The sequence below is a fragment of the Podarcis pityusensis genome, assembly GCF_964106645.2.
Source record: "Podarcis pityusensis genome assembly, chromosome: 13".
NCBI lineage: Eukaryota > Metazoa > Chordata > Lepidosauria > Squamata > Lacertidae > Podarcis > Podarcis pityusensis.
Window position 1 is genome coordinate 4,001,732 of NC_138038.1, and position 22,818 is coordinate 4,024,549.

The 22,818-nt window shown below is 43.5% G+C and overlaps 1 protein-coding gene and 1 long non-coding RNA gene across 5 annotated transcripts in view; one reads left to right on the top strand and one right to left on the bottom strand.

Annotated features, from left to right (window-relative positions):
• The first annotated feature begins 3,095 nt into the window (after window positions 1-3,095).
• Window positions 3,096-22,818, top strand: part of COL15A1 (collagen type XV alpha 1 chain) — a 122,075-nt gene continuing 102,352 nt past the window's right edge. For 2 of the 3 annotated variants that reach the window (XM_080976500.1, XM_080976501.1), the window contains exons 1-2: window positions 3,100-3,337; window positions 3,442-3,524. In XM_080976500.1, the coding sequence (XP_080832626.1) occupies window positions 3,327-3,337; window positions 3,442-3,524 (94 nt within the window). In that variant the 5' untranslated portion in view covers window positions 3,100-3,326. Of the gene's footprint in view, window positions 3,338-3,441; window positions 3,525-22,818 lie in introns of all 3 variants that reach the window. The other variant, XR_013978543.1, reaches the window with a different exon arrangement.
• LOC308460635 lies at window positions 8,869-16,697 on the bottom strand. Of its 2 annotated transcripts, none has more exons than XR_013978666.1 (2): window positions 16,101-16,697; window positions 8,869-9,166 (listed from the first exon to the last, which is right to left on the bottom strand). It is a non-coding gene; the product is annotated as an uncharacterized lncRNA (long non-coding RNA). The 2 variants fall into 2 exon arrangements; XR_013978667.1 differs by lacking the exon at window positions 16,101-16,697 and adding an exon at window positions 12,320-13,380.

Consider the following 22,818-nt stretch of genomic DNA (forward strand, 5'->3'; position numbering starts at 1 on the left):
TTTCCGTGCGCTGTTCTGGTTCGCCAGAAGTGGCTTAGTCCTGCTGGCCACATGACCCGGAAGCTGTACGCCAGCTCCCTTGGCCAGTAAAGCGAGATGAGCACTGCAACCCCAGAGTCGTCCGCAACTGGACTTAATGGACAGGGGTCCCTTTACCTTTTTATATCTTGAAAAGTTCACATTTTCACTCTGCACGGTCACAGCACCATTTTGTACTTGAGGAACCAGCCCCTCTCTCTACCCCAGGCCCCTTTCACTCTCTTCCGTGCTCAGTGTGTCAGCTCCTCCTCCTCCTCCTCTTTCCAAAAATGGGGGTGGGTACATACCTTTCGTACAAAGTCATGTAGATCAGCAAAGACGTCAGATTAGGTCCAGACTTTAAAAACAACTTATTTTGATCAGGGGTTACACACAATCAGCTATATGTGGGGGGTGGGGTGGGGGAGGAAAAAGCTCTATTCAGAATGCTTTAGGGTGGGGTAAAAAAAACCATATTTCTCATGGAAACAATTCTGAGGCTTATCAATGGTGCCACTGTTGCAGTGATATTTAAAACATGCATAGACTCTGACATATACACACAGTTCAGCCAGATCAAGACAATTCTTTGAGGGAGGGGAGAGAACTCGCCAGCAGCAAGTGTATAATTCTGCTAATACCACTTGGCCGTGTTTGTGAATTTAAAGTTGGGTGGTTGTTCTGAGCATCAAGTGCAATTTCAGTGTGATATCCAGAAGCGATTTGGGTTGACATCTTTGGAGGGGAATAATATTTCTGTGCTTTTAATCTCAATATTCAACTATAAATTTAGTGGCTGAAACTTTTTGTGGTACGATACAGTGATGAAACATGAGGTGCTTCACGTTTAGAATACTTTCCCCTTATACAACAGCAAAAGACCCAATGGGGTGGTGTTGGAGAGAAAGATTTGGAAGAGAGAGTCTTACTCTCATAGCAGAGTTGGCAATTGCTTCAAGTACATTAAAACTTGGTTAGATTTTGCATCTGCCCTCATCCACCTTTAACAAGTGTTACCCACAAAAATACTTAGGCTAGAATAAATCACAACACTTAGCTTTGCAGAGAGAGAGAGAGAGAGAGAATGCCCCCCCCCCCCGAAATTACAGCAAACAAGTCTCCATCTGCTGGCAGTAAGACAAAAAAGAAAAAGGATCCTAACGACTTAAAAAGAAATAACTTGGATCAAGCAATCTTTGGGTTAGCCAAGATGCAGGCTAACCCAAAGACTGCATGATCCAAGGGCTTAGGTTAACCCTTTTATGCATGCATTAGGTTCATTTTCTGTTTTAATACCTCTCAAATGCTGCCCAATCCTACCAAAGCAACAATTTAATTGTGACTGGAAATGAATAGGAGGCAGAAAATTGTTGGAGAATGGGATATTGCCAAAGCCAAAGAGGAATGCCACTTCCCTGAATTTCTACCCCCTAGACTAGAGCAACAGAACAAGATACTTTAAATGTGTTGAGAGTCAGCATAGTATAATGCTTAGAAGGTTGGATTAGGCTTGGGGAATCCTGAGTTCAAATCCCAATTTATCCATTCAGTTCAGTAGCTGGGGTAGTCACTATCTGTCAGCCTTACTTGCATCACTGCATTGCTGCATGGATAAAAAAAAGAGAAAGAGAAGCTTCTTGGAGGAAGAATGGGACATAAATGTAAGAGATAAAAATGAGAGTTTTGATGGGTGCAGATTGTCACAAAGGGATGAAAAAAGTGTCTGTGAAAATATTCTCTTCACTATTGGAACTACAAGGACACCTTAGAAAGAATTCTACAGCCTTGCAGCACGCTGAGGGGGAAATTCAAATTCAAATGTGGGTGAAGGCAGGAGCACCCAAAGTGTGACCAGAGGCCTTTTTATTAGGGATAATGTCAACTGAAATCAAGAAAGAAGTAAGACCACTTTTTATGTATACAACATCTGCTGCCAGGATTCTGGTCGCAATGAATTGGAAGAGTGAAATTACACCTACAAAGTCAGAATGGCAGGTAAAGATGACAGAATACAGTGGTACCTCGGGTTAAGAACTTAATTCGTTCCAGAGGTCCGTTCTTAACCTGAAACTGTTCTTAACCTGAAGCACCACTTTAGCTAATGGGGCCTCCCGCTGCTGCTGCACCGCCGGAGCACGATTTCTCTTCTCATCCTGAAGCAAAGTTCTTAACCCGAGGTACTATTTCTGGGTTAGTGGAGTCTGTAACCTGAAACGTATGTAACCTGAGGTACCACTGTACATCCAATTGGCAATAATGACGGGGAGAGTTAGAAGGTACTCAGTGCAGAAGGTGAATAAAGAATGGATAGTATTTAAAGAATATTTGAAAACCTATTATGATAGCAAAAACCCCCTGGCAGACCTTAAATGATTCTTGTAATGTATAGACAATAAACTAAAGAATATTTCTCTGAAGGAAATTAAGGAAACAAAGTATAATAATATGATACTGTGTAAAAAATAACAAATGAGACTTTGGTTTTTTGAGAACAATCGGAAGTTTGATTTATTCTGTTTCAGTTTAGCTGCATCAAACTAGGTGGAACATATCAGAGGTGTGATGAGGAACAATTGTTGGAGGTCTTTACTTAATTTTTAGAAAACCATTTATGATTTGCCTATTAATATACCCAACTTTAGACAATGTTCAGTAAACCAGAAGGCATCCTTAAAACCAAGAAATACAAGTGAGAATGAAGAGTCTGATCCTGTGGGAAAGCTCTCCCTCATGTCAGCCCAACTTAAACACTTGATTTAATGCTCTTTTGTGAAACTGCTATTCCTTTTGGGACCAGCCCTGTGGAAGTTCCTCCCGTGTCAGCCCCGCTGAGGCAGGAGCTGCCGCAATTTCCCAAAACAGTCGTGAACATTAAAAAGAAACATTGCTTTTTTATCAGAGGATGTTAACCACAAAGGGAATGCAGCCCTCAGAGGAAGAATGAGGAGCCGAGGAAGCTTCCCGGGTCGTGGTGATTGTATTGCTGTCATTTGATGGGAAATCTGAGGACAGACAAAAATATAGGAGGAGCATGAGGTCCTGGACTTAGCTGTGAGGTAGAAGAAGAGGAGCTGGAAGATGGTGGGTTCTGTAAGGAAAACATAGCAGAAGGAGTCGGATTTCAGTGCTGGGAGCCCGGCTTGGAGGCTTGCAGTGACTCACTGAGAGCCAGCCTGAGAGAGAGCTGCCTTTGTTCCACTTGGGCTGAGCGCTGGTGGGGAAGAAAGCAGATCAGCAGCCGCCTCTCTCTTCCCCAACTCCAGGCAAGCAGCTGAACCTGTCTTTGGCTGAAGACTGGCTTTTACAAAATGCTTCCCAGGTAAGAACCACCACCTTCACCCTCGCCACCCTCACATGTAGGCACTGAATTGCTTCACCTCACCTCTGGCTTCCTTCCTCTCCCTCTTTCCCAATTTTCTCCAGTCATTCCCGGGTGCCCTGGAATTTGCTCCTGCTGCTTTTGGGTTCATTGCTCCCTGCTGGTCTCCCAGCTCAGGTCATAGAAGGTAAGAACCTCCTCTTTTCCCTTCCCTAGTTCTGGGGAGAGGGGACATTCTGAAATCTGTCTTTTTACCAGCGATGTGAGCAGGAAATGTGCATCGGCTTGGAAACGGGATGCTGAGGGCTTCTGCCAGATAACTTTATCAAGTGTTTGGAATGTCAGAAACTTACAGCTGTCATTCATTCTGGCACTTGAAGGATTACAGCAGAACTGCTCACTAAACAGAAAAAAACTCTTTTAACCTTCATTCTGGTGTCAAAAGCAGGAAGGATTGCTCTGCATGGCTCGGAGAATGCAGAACATTCCAAAAGTATGCCTGAAATGGTATAACACTTTGGTGTAAGGAATTTTTCAAAGTGTCAGTGACCTTTAGGGGCATGGTGATGTGGAGTTTTCAATACTTAATGGGTATTTTATTTCCTGTGTGTGTGCCAAACCCAGCATTTTAGGATGGGGCAGGCTGTCATCCTAATAAATAAATAAGGGTAGGCAGACAGAATGTGCCCTGCATTTGCTCTCTAAGCACCTTAAAAAAAATTACTGTGCATATCACTAGGATTTTTCCCTAGTTAGGGAAGCTTATGGGGAGGAGGGAAGGCTATTTCTCTTCATTCTCACAGTAATCAAGGTAGGCTGGACAAAAAGAAAGAGAAACTGCCTCAGCATTGCCAGCTGTTTCACTGCTGATAAAAGATTTAAATCTGGCTCTCCCTATTCCCAGTCCCCATTAAATTGCTACCTGTCACGGGCTCTTTACAATTCTTATCCATTCTTGCAACAACTTTTTAAGTGAAGTCACTGTTCCCATTTCGCAGGCAGTGAACTAAGTCTTAGAGCAAGTCTAGGAAACCTGTGGCCCTCCAGATGTGGGCTGCACCTCCCATCATCCCCGCCCCTTGGCAGGGCGTTGGGCTCCAGCAACATCTGGAGAACCACAAGTTGACCACCCTGACTAGTAAAGGTAAAGGGACCCCTGACCATTAGGTCCAGTCATGGCCGACTCTGGGGTTGCAGCGCTCATCTCACTTTATTGGCCGAGGGAGCCGGCGTACAGCTTCTGGGTCATGTGGCCAGCATGACTAAGCCGCTTCTGGCGAACCAGAGCAGCGCACGGAAACACCATTTACCTTCCCGCCAGAGCGGTACCTATTTATCTACTTGCACTTTGACGTGCTTTCGAACTGCTAGGTTGGCAGGAGCAGGGACCATCGTGGGGATTCGAACCGCCAACCTTCTGATCGGCAGGTTCTAGGCTTTGTGGTTTAACCCACAGCGCCACCCGCGTCCCTTGGCCACCCTGACTAGCCCAAACCAAATTAGGTCACATTCAAGGTTTAATTAACCAGGTATTTCACAAAAGTAATCGATACAAGTTGTGTACTAAGCTGCAAATGTGAATCATCTGTGGACTTGGGCCTTCTCAGGGAGGCAAGCGTGGGTGTCCACAAAAATAATTCACGGAAGGCAAAGGTCTATAACTTGTGGCTACAGATTGCTGACTTTACTATTTACAGTCTTTATATGGTTGTGTTTTTTTTTGTCCATTTTACAATAACAGGGCAAGGCACTTGAACGATATACAGTTTCAATCTCTCCACTGAACAATACTCTAGGACTCTACACCTATACCTGCTTGAATTTAACACCTTTTACACAGAAGCTGCCTTTGCTGTTCTAAGTGCCAGACATAAGGTCCAAAACCAGTCATACTCTTTTTTTGGTTGGTCTGTCTATACCATAAAGAAACATACACAGTGGTACCTTGGTTCTCAAACTTAATCTGTTCCAGAAGTCTGTTCCAAAACCAAGGTGGCTTTCCCATGGAAAGTAATGCAAAATGGATTAATCCGTTCCACACTTTTAAAAACAACCCCTAAAACAGCAATTGAACATGAATTTTAACGAGACCATTGATCCATAAAATGAAAGCAATAAACAATGTACTGCAGTCACACAATCAATCAATCAATCAATCAATCAATCTATCTATCAGTAGCTGAACTGGGGTCCACACAGTCACAAAAAAAGAGCCGCAAAAACAAAACGCAAAATAAATAGCAAAAACAGACAGACCTCAGTGTAACACTCAAAACGGAAGCGTAACACTCAAAACGGAAGCGTAACACTCAAAACAGAGCATGTTCGGCTTCCGAAAAAAGTCCACAAACTGGAACACTTCCGAGCTTGCAGTGTTTGGGTTCCAAATTGTTTGAGTACCAAGGTGTTTGAGAACCAAGGTACCATTGTAATGCAAAGTGGATCATTCATGAAAAAAAATGGACCCTGGCCAAAATGGTCAGTAACTTCTATATGGACTTTTTATATAGACACTCAACAAATACAAGTCAGGGTTAGGGTTGGCGGGGGGGGGGGAGGGAACCAAACAAACCTAAGTCAGACCAACTATCTTCACTCATTGTTGAACTTCACTCATGTCTTCATAATATAATATTTTTTTAAAATTTATATCCCGCCCATCTGGCTGGGTTTCCCCAGCCTCTCTTGGCGGCTTACAACATATATAAAAACACAACAAAACATCAAGCATTAAAAAACAAAATATCCTATACAAGCAATATACAAACCAATAAATCAATAAAAACCAATAATAATAACAAACAGTTTACAGTTACAGATAGGTAGCCGTGTTGGTCTGCCATAGTCAAAATAAAAAAAATCCTTCCAGTAGCACCTTTAAGACCAACTAAGTTAGTTCTTGGTATGAGCTTTCGTGTGCAAGCACACGAAAGCTCATACCAAGAACTAACTTAGTTGGTCTTAAAGGTGCTACTGAAACAGTTTACAGTTATACCCAAATTAAAAGAACAGCCAACCCCAGCTAAACATTTAACCGACACCAACCTGACAAAAATGAAACAGGGGAACCAAAATTAGAACCATTTAAAACATTTTAAAACTTTTTAGCCAGTTGCCCCAACCCCGAGAATTGTTCCAGCAATGTCCCTCCGGCCTCCCAGGAGCCTCTTTTAGCTGTTAAAGGTGAGTCTGGGCTCCGCCCCCTAGGCCAGGTGAAAATGGGCCTTGCTCTTCCTTCCAGCTGTAGTCTTCATCCCACACAAAGTGTTAAAGGATTATTCAGGTGTGCATGTTGTGACTGGGAGGGAAAGTACTAAAAGGATGACCATTTTAATAGCAGGTTCCAATAGTTCAGTAAGGCTCATGTTGTAAATGTTACACAATGATGGGGGTATTTATCTGGTATATCTATTTGCTCACAGCTCATACTAAACTGATTCAGCCACAAAGTTTTCAGATTTGAAAAGTACCTGAATGGAGCTGACAGGGGTTTGAAAGCATTTTTCTTCAGTGTGGGATGGTAGTCTAAACAAACCATAAGCAGGTTGGTTTTTATATTCAGTGAGGTAATAAGTAGGGACTGTAGATGGACGATTGGTTGAACTCTTTTGTGGATTAGTTGTGATGATTGGCATGGTATTTCTGTTGAATGGTTTCTCTACATGCTTTAAGTTCTACATCCCCTTCATCTGCCAGTTTCTTGCACTTCTCTGTTATTGCGCTAAAGGTCTCCTCGCTCGTTTCACTGTGTGGTTCCATAATTCCTAGGAACTCTTGTTTATGTGCTTTCTTTTTCATTACATCTAACTTTACAGATATGGGATGCGGGTGGTGCTGTGATGTAAACCACTGAGCCTTGGGCTTGCCAATCGGAAGGTTGGCGGTTCGAATCCCCGCGACGGGGTGAGCTCCCGTTGCTCGGTCCCTGCTCCTGCCAACCTAGCAGTTTGAAAGCATGTCAATGTGCAAGTAGATAAATAGGTACCGCTCCTGCGGGAAGGTAAATGGCGTTTCCGTGCGCTGCTCTGGTTCGCCAGAAGCAGCTTAGTCATGCTGGCCACAGGACCCGGAAAAACTGTCTGCGGACAAACGTCGGCTCCCTTGGTCAGTAAAGTGAGATGAGCGCCGCAACCCCAGAGTTGTTCACGACTGGACTTAACTGTCAGGGGTCCTTTACGTTTACAAATGGCAGAGCTTGTGACTGGCTGTAGCATCAAACATTTGCTTATGACCACAGGACAAATACTAAACATCAATGTCCTCAATGAACACAACAACTGGTACAAAAATTGTCTTGGTATTGCTTGATCCTGCTAATTGTTTCAGCTGCAAGATAATGTTTGTGCAATTTTCTGCAAAAACATGGATACTCTTGTATTTTTTAGTCCACCAAGCTTCACATAGCATTGGTATGTTGGGTAACAGATGCCATCTTTAGATACCCTTGCAGGGGGAAAAAAATATTTTAATTGTGCCAGTTCTATTATGCACATCACTTACACTGTTCAGATAATTTACAGGGAGAATAAGTCTAAGGAATAAGCAAAGGACAAAGGTGGTTTTAGAGTAGATTGCCCTGATTTGTGCTTGAACATCACCTCCTTTTCCTGCCATGGTCATATCCTTTGTCTGACCTTTTCCCCAACCTGCTGTAGAACAAAATTAGAATCCCATTGGCCAGTTGGTGGAGCCACCCTATAGGGCATGGGTAGGCAAACTAAGGCCAGATCTGGCCCCATCACCTTCTAAATCCAGTCCAGGAATCAGTGTGTTTTTACATGAGTAGAATGTGTTCTTTTATTTAAAATGCATCTCTGGGTTATTTGTGGGGCATAGGTATTTGTTCATTTTTTTCTTCAAAATATAGTCCGCCCCCCCCCCCCAAGGTCTGAGGGACAGTGGACCGGCCCCCTGCTGAAAAAGTTTGCTGACCCCTGCTATAGGCCATGCCATAAACACTGGGAATTAAAATCCTTCAAATGCATTAGCTAGCAGATCCTGATGGCCCCAGAAAAGGAACGTGCTGCGTGCCCAGGGTAACACAACATTCATTTTGTTTTAAATCCATGGAACTCTGTACAGCATTGCTATAGAAGAATGTTCTTACTCTACACCCTTCCTAAAGGTCTGTATCTGCTCCCAATATTCTACAGACTATTTTTAAAACAGCCGAGAATATAAGAGTTTATTTTCTTTTGTCAGCCAAAGCATGGGATTAGTCACTCCTGTATAAATTCTATTTCGCATAGTTCATTTTTTCCAGGTGACAACCTTGCTAATTCTGTATTTATTGAAGTGGATGAGTGATGGATAGGGTGTGGTTCTATGGTTTCCTTGAGCCAGGAGTTACAGGCCCAAGAGAAAGTGTTTAGTGAAGGACAATCCTTCACCTTGTCAGCTACATCATAACAGAGATGGCCTCCCTGGCAGCGGAATGTTTCAATGCATGTTGCATGCCATAGAAAAGGCACACTGCTGCAAAAGAGGAGTACAAATACGAAGCATGAAACAAATGAAATGATGCCTTGCGATGGGCTGCAGTTGAGTATTTTATATGGGACTAGATTGGGTCACTTACATGGGAAGAATAAAGAACTGACCTAAGAATTGATTTGCTGGATCAGACCAAGGGTTCATGTAGTCCATTATTTTGGTGCAAGCAAGAGCCAGAGCCATAAGTTTCTGGAAGCAGAACATGGAATCATTTGCCATCCCCTTCTGTTTGTCCATCACCAAGTGGTGCTCAGAGAGGTACATGGCCTGTTATCATGTAAGGTCCATTTAGCTGCCATGACGAGTTGTCAGAGATTCACCTCTTCTCCACATTGCCTGTGAGGGGCAAAAAAAACCAAAACAAAACCAAAACAAAACCACACGCAAAAATTAGGCGTTGAACTTCTACATACAGTGATACCTCAGGTTACATACGCTTCAGGTTACACACTCCGCTAACCCAGAAATAGTGCTTCAGGTTAAGAACTTTGCTTCAGGATGAGAACAGAAATCATGCGGCAGCAGCGGGAGACCCCATTAGCTAAAGTGGTGCTTCAGGTTAAGAACAGTTTCAGGTTAAGTACGGACCTCCGGAATTAATTAAGTACTTAACCAGAGGTACCACTGTATGCAGTGTGGCAATCACACAGGGTCCTCAGACGTTTCACCGTCTATTGATCCCTGTGCCACCGCTTTATTTCTCGCTGCCACCACCCGGGCCCTACCCTGGTACAATACCCAGTCCAGTCAGGGTTAAACTGGAACATAAACTTTTGTTTATTTATGGCAGTTTAACAAGCGTGTGGTTTCATAAACGGTATTGGTCAATTACAGTCATGGGGTGCCTATCCAGACCTATAACTTCCGCTACTTGCTGTCTCTCACTAAACCACCTCTCAGATATTTCCTTGTCTTCCTAGCCCCTAACTATTCCTGGCTCAGCTTATTTCGCTACACTAACTCAACCTACCCACAAACTCTATCCCAATTCACTCCCACTCCAACCAACCTCCCAACTAACTACTCCCTATGCCCCTCCCAGAGCTGGTTTTATAGTCCCTCTGACTCCACCCCCTGGGTCCTGATTGGGTAACCTGTTTAACTATTTCACCTCCAGCACTCTCATATGTTAAAGTCATATGCAGTTCTTCCTAATAAACATTTTCTTAGCATCTTCTAGGTTTTCACCTCTTTGGTCATCTTGCCACTTCAGCAAGTCAGATTCAGAAAATAGAAATGTTAGTTATATGTTCTTTTTTAATTTGTGCTAAACACTTTTTGCATTTTTATTCATCATCAAGACTTTTGTTAAACGTGTTTTGCTATGAGTTTCTGGAAACCACCTCTTAATAGAGATAGCCTGGCTTGCTTAATTGCACACCCAAAATAGGATTAGAACATAGTAGTTAAGAGAATCAGGTGATGTGAACCCCACTTAAGCTGTGAACTCAGTGGATGGCCTTGGGCATGCAGGAGTCTCTCATTCCCACATTTGAAATAGATGGAACTCATGCTGACCTTCCTTATGGTGTTGCTGTAAGGGTTATTGAGATAATAAATACAAAATGGTTTGATGTGTAGGGAGGTTAATAAAGAGCTCGTAACTTGAAAGGAGACAAAACTTGGGTGGTTATTGGCTCAAAAGAACTCCACCCATCATGAGGGTGCCTGAGTGGGAAGAAATAGGGGGGTGGAGTTGGTTATGATGGTTTGTAACACTTAGCTCAACCAATAGTTCTGTGTTGGTTTGGGCAATGAGGATAACTTGTGAGAGCCATACAGTAAAACATAGCAAGGTTTTGCAAGGTGCTAAGTAGTGGTAGCTAAGGATGTTGTCTGTGGAAGGTTGAGCATCAAAATAAAAATAACTTGTAGAGGCTTCAGTACCACATACTTTCAAGCAACTGGATAAGTTAAACCACCAAAATGGTGTCCTCCTCTGGGCAGCTGGTGGTAGGAAAACCTCTTGCCTTTTAAAGTCTAGCTTGAACTTATCAATTTAACAGTCAGATTAAGTAATCATGGCTAATAACCAACATTTTATATTTAGTGAGGCACATGGAAAACTGTAAAGCGAGATGAGCGCCGCAACCCCAGAGTCATCTGTGACTGGACTTAACTGTCAGGGGTCCTTTACCTTTTTATGGAAGCAGATCTAAATACACCTTTTCAAACTGATTTCCCCTTTCCTTCTCTCTTGCTTGCCTTAATTACTGTGGGATAATCAGCCTCTCATAACCAACATACTTAAGTCTAATTACTGCAAGAAAGGATTAAGACCATAGAGTAAGCTGCCTGCCAGGCTTAGCTCACCTTGGGAGCAACTAGGTAATCAAGTCTTTGTTCCCCTTTAGTCCACCTGAGCTCAGTCTGTGAAGAGGTTAAGCTGGTTGCTACAGCTTAGCCCCATGGCTCTAACAAGTCACTCTTTGAGTTCCTGTACCAGTGATTTAGGAACTTTCAGCACTGTAACTAAGTCAAGTTTTACTGCCTGTGCAACTTTTATTAATGCTATATGGAAAACACATGAATCTGACCTTTTGAGAATTTGTAAGTAATCCATTTTAAAATTTACTGAATGTGTTCTTTTTCTATGCTAGGGGAATAGGGAAGTTTTGGAAGGAACTTGGTCTATTTTAAAGGTCTAAAAGCCTATATTTCCATGTTTTACTTTGTTGCACATTTTGTGATTTTAAATCTCTGCTGGGGTTCTCTCACAAAAGAGTACTTGTCTCAAACTTGGATCCTGGCATCCAGAAAATCTCCTTTCCCATGTTCTAAGCCTCCTTTCTGAAGCCGCCTTCTTCCTTGCTCTCTTCTTCTCTTTTTTTCAAATTTTTTAATTGATTTTCCAAATTTATAAACAAACAAACACGCGCAAATCCTAACTGTAATTACTCCTCTATTATGAACATTGTTAGGTGACTTCCTCAAATCCCCCTGGCTGAGTTTCAATGTATATCATTGTAACAGATTTCCAAAACTAATTTCTCATAAAATTTACTTAGTCGAGTAACATCTTTCTTTCTTTTCATATTAACTTTAAACATGTTATTCTATAACATCACATATTTAAATCCTAATCCAATCTGGTACTTGCAAGTATTTCTATTTAAGTTATCTTAACATATTTAGCTAAATAGTCTTTGAATTTCATCCATTCCTCCTGGTACTCCTCCTCCTTCTGGTTGCGGACTCTTCCAGTCAGGTCGGCTAGCTCCCAAAAGTCCATCACCTTCATCTGCCATTCCTCCACTGTTGGGACTTCTTGTGTTTTCCATTTCTTAGCTAACAAAATCCTAGCAGCTGTTGTGGCATACAAAAACAATCTAACATCTTTCTTGGGCAATTCCAGACCTATTAATCCAAGAAGGAAGGCCTCTGGCTTCTTAATAAATGTATATTTCAACATTTTTTTCAATTCATTATAAATCTTCTCCCAGAAGTCTTTCACCTTGGGGCAGGTCCACCACATATGATAAAAGGTACCTTCTTTTTCTTTACATTTCCAATCTTGCTCTCTTCTTCTCAACCTGCTCCAGCCTTCCTTTCCTATCTCTGCCCCTTCTTTTTGTCTTCCGCTACTTTTGTAGGGCCTCTTGCTTCACCTGCCCACACCCTAACTGCTCCCTTTTTGTTCCATTCCTCCTCCCACTTCTTTCACCCAGGCCCTGATCCTCAGCTATACACCAGTCTGCTCTCTTCCATCAGCAACCTTGAGTCTCTGGTGTTCCGTCTGTCTGTGACATCACTGCTGCTTTGACTTTATGACATCAGCATTGCTCAACCTTTCGGTTGAGAGGCTTCATGACTGTTGCAAAATCCCCCACAGCATTACAGAGTAGCTAACCTTCATCAAGTCTAAAATAAGTTAATTTTCAACCTATGTGAAAATGTTTTGGTGAAACTACAAGCACCTCTTTACAGACTACCAGGCCTTTTCAGTCAGATGCTCCAGCCCAACAGCTGTCAAACTGACTCTCTCCCAGGAAGGCAATGTGCACAATCTTTGACATGTTCAGGCTCTGGGAAAACAGAAGGACTTCCAGAGTTGAATCCTTGAACTCTGGAGCAGTTCCTCGGTTCTCACACAGAGCCATTCCTTCTACCTTCAGTGGCTGTGCTCCACTTCCTACCACACAGTTAAGGAGCCATTGGAGGTCAAGTTCTCTTTAAAAAAAAGAAAAGGTAAAGGACCCCTGACAGTTAAGTCCAGGTCTTTCCAAAAGCTGGTTCTCCTCACTGTAACATAGATGCTAGGACTTTAACTGAGGAGCACAGATGAAACCCACAGGTACCAAAGGAGATCACTTTTGTCATTTGAAAATAAGTTCTACATATCTTTAATACAGGAGCAGCCATCTCAGTCCTTCTTTAGGATTTGGTTGCCATGGTCAGGTGGGTGAGGGAGAATAGGTTAAAAGTGCAATTGGGCAGGATAGGAGCTATATTGGTAGAGAATGCCAACCCTGGATCCTACACTCTTTTTAAGAAGCAGGCAGAGTCATTGGCATAGTGCACTTGGACTTTGAAAAACTTGTGACAAAGTACCTCACCAAAGACTCCTGAGTAAGCTTAGCCATCGAGGAATAAGAGGAGAGGTCCTCTTGTGGATCAGGAATTGGTTGCAGGAAGCAAAGAGTAGGATTAAATAGACCAGGGGTTGTCAGCCTGGTCCCTACCGCCCACCAGTGGGCATTTCAGGATTCTAGGTGGGCGGTAGGGGGTTCTACGGCACAAGCTGAATCCTCCTTCCATTGAGCACTGCTGGTCAGTAAGGAAATTTTACCATCAAGAAAGATGCATTAGTGGGCAGCAGGTATAAAAAGGTTGACTACCCCTGAAATAGAAGTTCTCCAAATAGAGATAAATGGAGTCTCCTAAGGATCAGTATTGGGATCTGTGCCATTTAACTTGTTCATAAACTATCTAGAGTTGGGAGTGAGCTGTGAGGTGGCCAAGTTTGTCTGTGATACCATTTTTTTCAGGATCGTTAAAACAAAAATAGACTGCAAAGAGCTCCAAAAGGACCTCTCAAAACTGAGTGAATGGGCAGTAAAATAGCAAATGTTTTATGTGGGGCTGCCTTCAAAGATACCTTGAAAGATTCACTTGGTGCAGAGTGTTGCTATGAGCAGTTTGACAGATCTTGGAAGGCACAAGCAAAATCCCAAGCATATTCTTTGTTTCCTTTTCAGAAAGAATGGAAGGCTTTTTTTTTTTTTTAGTTTGCCTTTTGGTTAAATCTTTCTCGGGCAGCTGATTACTGGATTTAACTCATATTGGTTTTTATGTGCATTCATTTATTGTATTTTTATTATTGACTTGTAAACCACTCTGAGCATCTGAAAAAGCAAAATATAAATATTTCGATAAATAAACACACTGCCTTCTTTGACTATCAGTACCTCCATACATTGCTAGACTCCTTCCACCTCTGACCACTGATCCTGCTGGCTGGAGCTGGGGGCAGCTGGAAGTCCAGCATCACCAGGAGGGTTCCGGCTTCCTACCTGCGCCTCAGATAGTTTGCCCTGACTCTGCTCAGTGCTGAAGCAATCATTGAGAACCCTGCTCTGTGTTCTTCCATCAACAGAACTACTGTACAGTGGTATCTCGGCTTAAGTACTAAATTCGTTCCAGAGGTCCGTACTTAACCTGAAACTGTTCTTAACCTGAAGCACCACTTTAGCTAATGGGGTCTCCTGCTGCCGCCGCGCCACCGGAGCCCAATTTCTGTTCTCATCCTGAAGCAAAGTTCTTAACCTGAAGCAATATTTCTGGGTTAATGGAGTCTGTAACCTGAAGCGTATGTAACCCGAGGTACCACTGTACATTAAATACTTTTCTTCTTTGGCACCAAAATTGTGCTGCTCTCTTGAAAGAGGTCCACTTCTGTTTGCCTTTTGGGGGGTCAGTGAAAACATGTTTTCTTCCAGTGCTCTTTTGGGATGTCTTTTAATTGCCTTCTTTAAAATATAAATTTATAAAATATAAGCACAACAGTAAGTTTAAAACAATGTATAACGCCTAAAAGCATAAAGTATATGTAGAGTGATAGCTTCAGTATATTGAATGAAATTCAAATAATACAAAATAAGGGCCATTTCCTTGGCCTATCTGATATAATCATAACATTATGGTTATTCAGAAGGCTGATGATTATCTGTTCAGGGTGGGATTTAATTGATGAAGGAAGGTGAATTCATAATGGTTTTTTTTAAAAAGAATATACAATTGTATATTATATTGAATCTTATCTTTCTAAGTGTTTATAAATGAAGCCCACTTTTCAACAGACTTGTTGTATTTTGTGTTTTGATTAGTGCTGAAATAGTAAGTAAACTTGTAAGATGTGCAGTTTCTCATAGCTTAAAATAAAATAAAAACAGAGAACATAATGTTGGACAGATCTATTACTTGGCCTCACAGTCGAATCTGAAACATTGGACTGTGAACATGAGTAAATGGGAAAGACAGTTTTTTTGGCCTCAGTCTCCATCAAAAAACCAAGTACATGCTGTTACGTAAATTACGGGGGTGTGACACATCTTTAAAGTTGTTAAATGCTACAAATATTATGCCTGAATGTATCCTTTTGACTTGACAGCTCAGGGAAGATACCTAGCTTTATAAATCATATAAAATCAGCCCCTTTGCCAAGTTCCTCCATTCCAACGCCATTTTGCCCATGGAAAAAGGACTCTTCCCTGCCACCTCCAGTGAGGACATGTACACCCACCCCACCCAGGGAAGTGCCCAGGGGTGACAATTGCTGAGCAGTTAGTTTCCAAAAGCCCATCACTGGACTTGCCCCAGGTTATGGATGTGCAAAGGGAGCTCTATGGTGGGTACTTGAGAGGTGCCTGGACATGTTTTGCCTATGCTAATCTTGTACCAAAAAGGGATGTGGGTGGCGCTGCGGTCTAAACCACTGAGCCTTTTGGGCTTGCCGATCAGAAGGTTGGCGGTTCGAATCCCCGCGACGGGGTGAGCTCCCATTGCTCGGTCCCAGCTCCCGCCAACCTAGCAGTTCGAAAGCACAACAAAGTGCAAGTAGATAAATAGGTACCACTCCAGTGGGAAGGTCAACGGTGTTTCCATGCGCTGCTCTGGTTCACCAGAAGCGGCTTAGTCATGCTGGCCACATGACCCGGAAAAACTGTCTGCAGACAAACTCTGGCTCCCTTGGCCAGTAAAGCGAGATGAGCGCTGCAACCCCAGAGTCGTCCGTGTCGGGACTTAATGGTAAGGTTCCCTTTACCTTTACCTTTTAATCTTGTACCAAGGACTTGTCTGGACATGTTGTCCAAGGTTGAACTAGTGTAACTCCTGTCTACTCCTCCCCTTCTGTGACATGTCAGTGATGTAAAAATGATGCAACAATGATGCTGTACGAACTCTATTCTGGGATATTGTGAGAAGTTTTAAAAGTCAATGTCGCCCCATGCTCTGGGTTCACTTACTGCTGTTTGATCCTGTTGCGCAACAATAAAGGATCTAAGTCTACTGACTGCTGTTTTGTCCCAAATTACTTGGCTGGAATTTCCTTCTTTTACTGACCGCATGGACCCGCGGGGGACTTGTACTCCGATGAGCAGGGCTGTTGAGTGGTCTCTCAACCCAGAATTTTCTTTAACAATGCTAAACAGTCACACTCGCAAAGCTAATACACTTCCACAGCTCAGAATAAAAGACGGTTAAGTATTAATTTGTAGGATGTGTCACACCATAAGATGAATCCCTTTTCTCTTCAAAGACCTTAAATCCTTTCCCATTAACATCTGTGCTGTATTATTAGCAAACCTGTGCAGCCTGCTGTAAATAAAGGGCTCAGCAACAGTCTTGGAGAGTAAATATTTGTCTTTCCTAAGCGCACATGCAGCAATGGTCAGTAGAGTGTTGACTTAAACTTTGCACTGCTGAGGCCTGCGCTCGAAGGGAAGGATCCAGAATGGCATTAGAATAGTCCTAAGAGTTCTTCAAAGAGTTCTCCCCCCCCCCCGCAGAACTCTCTGACCACTCACCCACCTGCTCTTCCAGACCCCCTTTCTTCTCCCAGCTGGATCCTGGCTTGCTCCGCCAATCGCACATTATCTTTATAGCCTCATTCCTTCAGTTATCTGACAGAAGCAGCAGTTGCTCCAAAGGGAGCCTGCATCTCTGCGCCTTGACATCCATTGGTCACCTTCATGGAATTCTGTGGGTGAGCAGCAGATTGATTGTGGAGCCGTTTTATTTATTTTTTTGCTTCAAAGTGCCAATGCAGTGGGTGTAAATAAGAATGCACTCAGGCAGTCGTTTTCTGAATGTGAACAGGCATCCATCCATAAATATGTTGAAGCAGATGTGGAAAGGAAGGGCCCAGTATCTCCAGTTCTGCTCCAAGAAAGTAAACAATGAGTACAATTATGTTTTGACACTAAAAAGCACGGGATAAGCCCTTTAATTCCGCTGCCTTTCCATATAGAATATTGTACTTGTGCCCAGCCATCCACATTAAAACAAGGGCCTTTGTATCTTTACAGAACATCTTCAAGGGTGTTCCCAGCTGTGCTGGCTGCTTGTTCTTGTACAGCCTGTCCTGGTTTTATAGCCGTTAAAATGCTTTCCCTTAATCAAAGGAGAGCCAATTATCTGGGGGTGAAAAGGGTCCAAGTGTAATCTGCATCGGGGGTAACAGAGGGTTTCTGATAACACCTGTGGAACAAATTTAGTAAAGCAGACTTACCGTATTACATACTGTTTTCAAAATCGATTATGTTTGCGTGCTGGCCTTTGTGTAGCAATGCTTGAAGCACACAAACAAAATGTATTTGCTAAGTTCCTCAGCTGAACTGCAAATGACTCTTGGGACCTTTTTTGAAGCTTCTCCAAAGAAAATATTTTAAAAGCAATGTGTGTGAGAGTATGTGTACAGTGTTAAAAATGCTATCACAGTTGAGAACGATATCTGCCAGAAGGAGAAAAGTGTAGCACAAATAATTTAAAAGATCTGATCTGGAGTGTATTATTTTTTCAATAGTCTCCATGGATTTGGTGGGTATGAGCGGAAACTGTATTCCAGGGAACTCTGGGGCCTGTGGATGTCTTATCAGGGGCTCCTCAGTGAGAAGATCAGTAATGGCAGACAATTCCCTGCCCACCACTGCTGACCTTTCCCTGTAATTTGCAGATGCAAGTGCACAGTGGTGCATTCTACAGCGTGAGCTCTCCATTCATGCAGGGTGCGCCCATGTACATGCTTCAGGATCATAAGCTGTGAGCTGGGGTCTCTTGCAGAGAAGAACATGTTGAAATGGTTCCATCAGGCTAGAACATTTGAAAATCATTTATCAGCAGTGCAGAGTATGCACCCCTCTCCAATATGCTGCTGGAGTCCAGTTCTTATAATCCTTGACCACAGGCCATACTGACTGGAGCTGATAGAAGTTGAAGTCACCTCACTCAGTGGCGGAGCTTCATGCTCTGGCACCGGGGGGGCGGGGCGGAGAGCAGGCGGAGGCGGGGCTGGCGTGCATCCTGGGGGTGTGGCACCCAGCGCAGGCAGGCAGGCAGCCACAATGGGATTGCGCCACGGGGATTGCGCTGCCAGGGGCAGTGCGCTCCCCCCCCACTCCTCTTCCTCCGCCAGTGACCTCACTCCGGAACTGCACTCTAGAGAGGCTGGGCAGTTGTTGGACCAGGGTCTGGAGCTGGCAGTGGGCTGGATTAGGGCCAATAAACTGCAGCTGAATTTAGAAGGTGGTGGTAGTGTGATTTCATGGTTCTTAGGTGCAGGAATTAAGGAGATGTTCTGGATGGGTTAGCACTCCCCCTGAGAGAGCAGGTGCCTATCTTGGGTTGCTCACTTATCTCAAGTTGCAGCAGGAGGCCCAAGTGGGCAGGGACAACCTATGCACAACTCTGACTGGGTCATGAGGTTGAGACATTCTTGTACTGGGATAGGCAAGTCTATCCCAATAGACTTGGGAGTGAAATGGTGGGTGTTTTGGAGGAGAACCCCCCACTCATAAGCATTTCATTTCATTATCATTGGCCCAACCTACTTTTACATTTGGTAACACCCACCACTGGAATGCAGCCTCAAAAGGTCGGCAATGTTCAAATCTAGTCCTTGGCTGAAAGTGATCTTCACCTCTATCAACTGCATTTCCATTATTGCTTCACTTGATGGGAAGGCAGGCTACAAGCTAGCTAACTAATATTGCTTTGCCATCCCATCATCTGCTGGTGATGGATCATAGTCACATCCAATCTTATTGGAACTGGTGCTGTTGTTTTCTATTCCTTTTCTGCATAGTTGTGTTTTGCATTGCTTGCCTTGTGGCCTCACTTTTAAAAAATAAGTAAATCTCTTTCTTATCTGCAGGCTCAAGCGCATAAACTACTGAGGTTACCATTTCATTCATTTGACAAAGTAGACTCCCCCTCAAAAGCTTATGCTACAATGCATCTGTTAGGGTGCAATCTATATATTTTTATGACTCATCTTATTTTTGTGATTGTAAATTGTTTTTAACTGTATCTAACATTGTTTTTTAAAGTTGCAATCCACAATGGAAGCTTTGGGTAAAGGGTGGATAAACAACAACAACAACTCATAATAATATTGTCCCTAGGAGGGCACAGTTGTCTTTCTTGCAGCAATTTAAGATTGCTACCTCTGAATGTATGAGGTAGAAACACACTGGTTATGCTTTTTACACACGGTTCATGGCAGTGCTCTTCTAGTTTTGACTAGCTTTGTATATTCACAAGCACATGTGTAATTGTTGACTGCCAGGCTGGGAGTATCAAGAAGCTCAGTTTCAGTTCTCCTAAAGCAGGGGTCAGCAAACTTTTTCAGCAGGGGGCTGGTCCACTGTCCCTTAGACCATGTGGTGGGCCAGGCTATATTTTGAAAAGAAAAAAAAAAAGAACAAATTCCTATGCCCCACAATTAACCCAGAGATGCATTTTAAATAAAAGCACACATTCTACTCATGTAAAAACACGCTGATTCCTGGACTGTCCATGGGCTGCATTTAGAAGGCTATTGGGCCACATCTGGCCCCCGGGCCTTAGGTTGCCTACCCCTGTCCTAAAGCGTAGGATGAGTTCTACTTAGCTTCCAGGCATTTGAGTTGAAAAATATCCCACTAGTCAGCAATCCTTTGGACTTAATACAATGAGTCATGCATGGCTTTGCTCTCTGCTTAGCAGATTTAGTGAGATTCATTATATTCCAATGCACGTGTGACCTTAGGGACGTGTTCCCCTTAGCCAAGCGAAGTCAACCCCCTTGAGATGTTGCTGGACCAGAGCTCTCCTCCTCCATGACCAGGGTCCATGGGGACTGGGGCTGATGGGAGTTGCAGCCAAGCAACACCTGGAGGGCCACACGTTAGCCAACCCTGCCCTCAATTATGCAGATAGCTGGCTTTAAGTTCTCAAGTTAGTTGCAAGAGAAGGAAGATGGTAGGTCAGGTAACTTCATTTGTTTGCAAAGCTTTCACTTCAGAGAAGCTTGACTTACCAACCTAACTCCCTTAATGGGTAAATGATATGTGCACCATGAGGAAAGCTTGCATGAATCCTCGGCTGTCTCAGAATAAGAATACCTCTGGTGATAAATATCAAGAATATTTATTGATACTGAGACTAAAGGCCTACAACCTTGGTCTGCCTGCTTTTTTGTTATCAACATGTTAGCTTCGACCTTTATCTGTCCTCCCTGCCCCCTGCTCTGTCCTCGTTTTCTCTCTCCCACCCTCACCTCAGATTCTTTGTAATTCTTTCTGACCTTGTTCCAGTCCTCCTTGCATAGCTTCCTCCCATCCCATCCCTTTCAGGATCTGTTGAGCTCTAGCAATGGTAGGGGGGATTTAGGATGACAGCAGCTTAGCCAATGTAAAGCAGGACCCCGTCCCTTTTTTCCTGTTGACCTTGTCTGTTTCTCTCTGTCTTTCATACTGGTAAATCACCCTTCCTCTAAGAACCTCAGAGTGGATCACAGATCCTTGCCTTCTGGCCTTCCCGAGGATGGGCTGTGGGAGCACCTGGCCTCAGGAAACCCATCAGGTTGCAGGCTGGTGAGGCCCCCTAGATCTAGAGGCCCTAGGCTTCAGCCTACTTAGCCTATACATAAATCCGACCCTGCATATGGCACCCAAGCACAAATGGTATCCATTCAGGCAGCTCCCAGGGCCAAATTTGCTTAGCTTCAAGAGACTACTCTCTCTTGGGAAAGGAACAGATCTGCCAGGGGCAGGCAGAGGTCTTTCTGACAAACCAGCCCCTCCACAAGAGATTGAACAATTCAGTGCCAGAGGTTTCATCACCATTGCCTTGCTGCATTGCAACTAGATTATCTGTATGTTGACATATGACTGAATGTCGGGAACTGAATTAACAGAGGAAGGAGACAAGCAAGCAAAGCTGGCACTTAGAGATGAAGATTGTTTGTCGGTTAGTTGTCTTGCTTGTACAACATTTTAAACATTTCCAATATTTACCAGAGCTCTTTTGAGCTTTTATCTTGAAATCTCTTTTGTTCCTCTCTTTGGATTGTTTTAATATATAAGGTGATTAATCACAAGCTTGTAGTTTCTTCCCAAGTCTGGTAAATACTGGAATAGACATCTGTAAACAAACTGTAGCATCTCTGGAGCCTTTTCTAAATATCAGCACCAAAGAAATAACAAAATCATCAGCTAGTAAATGTAGGGCTAAACTTTTCTCTGCTATACACATTTGTTGTTGACATTCATCTGTCTCAAGAGACAATGGAGTTCACCTCGAGAGGTGAAGTGAAACCGCTGGAGAATCACAGCACCTGCTGTGGCTGCAGAGAATGGTAACTTGTAGCTGCTGACTCCCACGTTGCTTTTGCTATGTTAGCAGCACTGAAGTGACCTCTCTGGAGCACAGGCCTCAGCAGCGCGTGTGGAGGTCCTGGGCTGCCCAGACAACAAGACCCACCTCTCAGTCTTGCTGATGTTGTCCAAAGGAAAGCAGAGCGATACATTTGGCACCAGTTTGGCTGCAGGAGGTGCCGGAAGGAGGCTTACAAGACAACATCTAGCCATCTATAAGGTAAAGGTAAAGGGACCCCTGACCATTAGGTCCAGTCGTGACCGACTCTGGGATTGCGGCGCTCATCTCGCTTTATTGGCCGAGGGAGCCGGCGTTTGTCCGCAGACAGCTTCCGGGTCATGTGGCCAGCATGACTAAGGCGCTTCTGGCGAATCAGAGCAGCGCACGGAAATGCCGTTTACCTTCCCGCCGGAGTGGTACCTATTTATCTACTTGCACTTAGGGGTGCTTTCGAACTGCTAGGTTGGCAGGAGCAGGGACCGAGCAACGGGAGCTCACCCCGTCACGGGGATTCGAACCACCAACCTTCTGATCAGCAAGCCCTAGGCTCTGTGGTTTAACCCACAGCGCCACCCGTGTTCTAGCCGTCTATATACCTATACAAAAATTGTTGGGATTCAAAAGTGCTTGTAGCGTATAAGCATTTACCTCTGCACCAAAATGTCAGAGCAGAGAGATTTCTAGATATCTTATGTTCTTCCAGATTACATTTTCAGTATTATGTTTCCTTTATTCTGTGCTTCTAAATAATACTGAATCAGCATTTTCATAATCATGTTCCTGAAGCTTGTGGCATACCAGAACAATGAAAAAGGTGTCCTGTTTTCAGAGGATCTCAGTCTGAGAATTGCCAGCCACCCTGTGCCCTGCATTGCTCAGAAATTCTAAGAAAACAAAAAAATCAGTGCAGTTTGCCATCTTGATTCAAAATGGTGTCCAGTTGTATCCCAACATACATGAAAATCTGTTCCTTGATTTCAGGAACCACCAGGTAGAATTTGGATCTGGTATCCAAATGCATAGCAGAAAAACAGCTTTCCAAAATGGATGAGCTACACCTCCCCTCTAGTTGTGCATCCACTATGTATGCATCAGTATTGCACATAATATACATTTGATAGAATTTATTC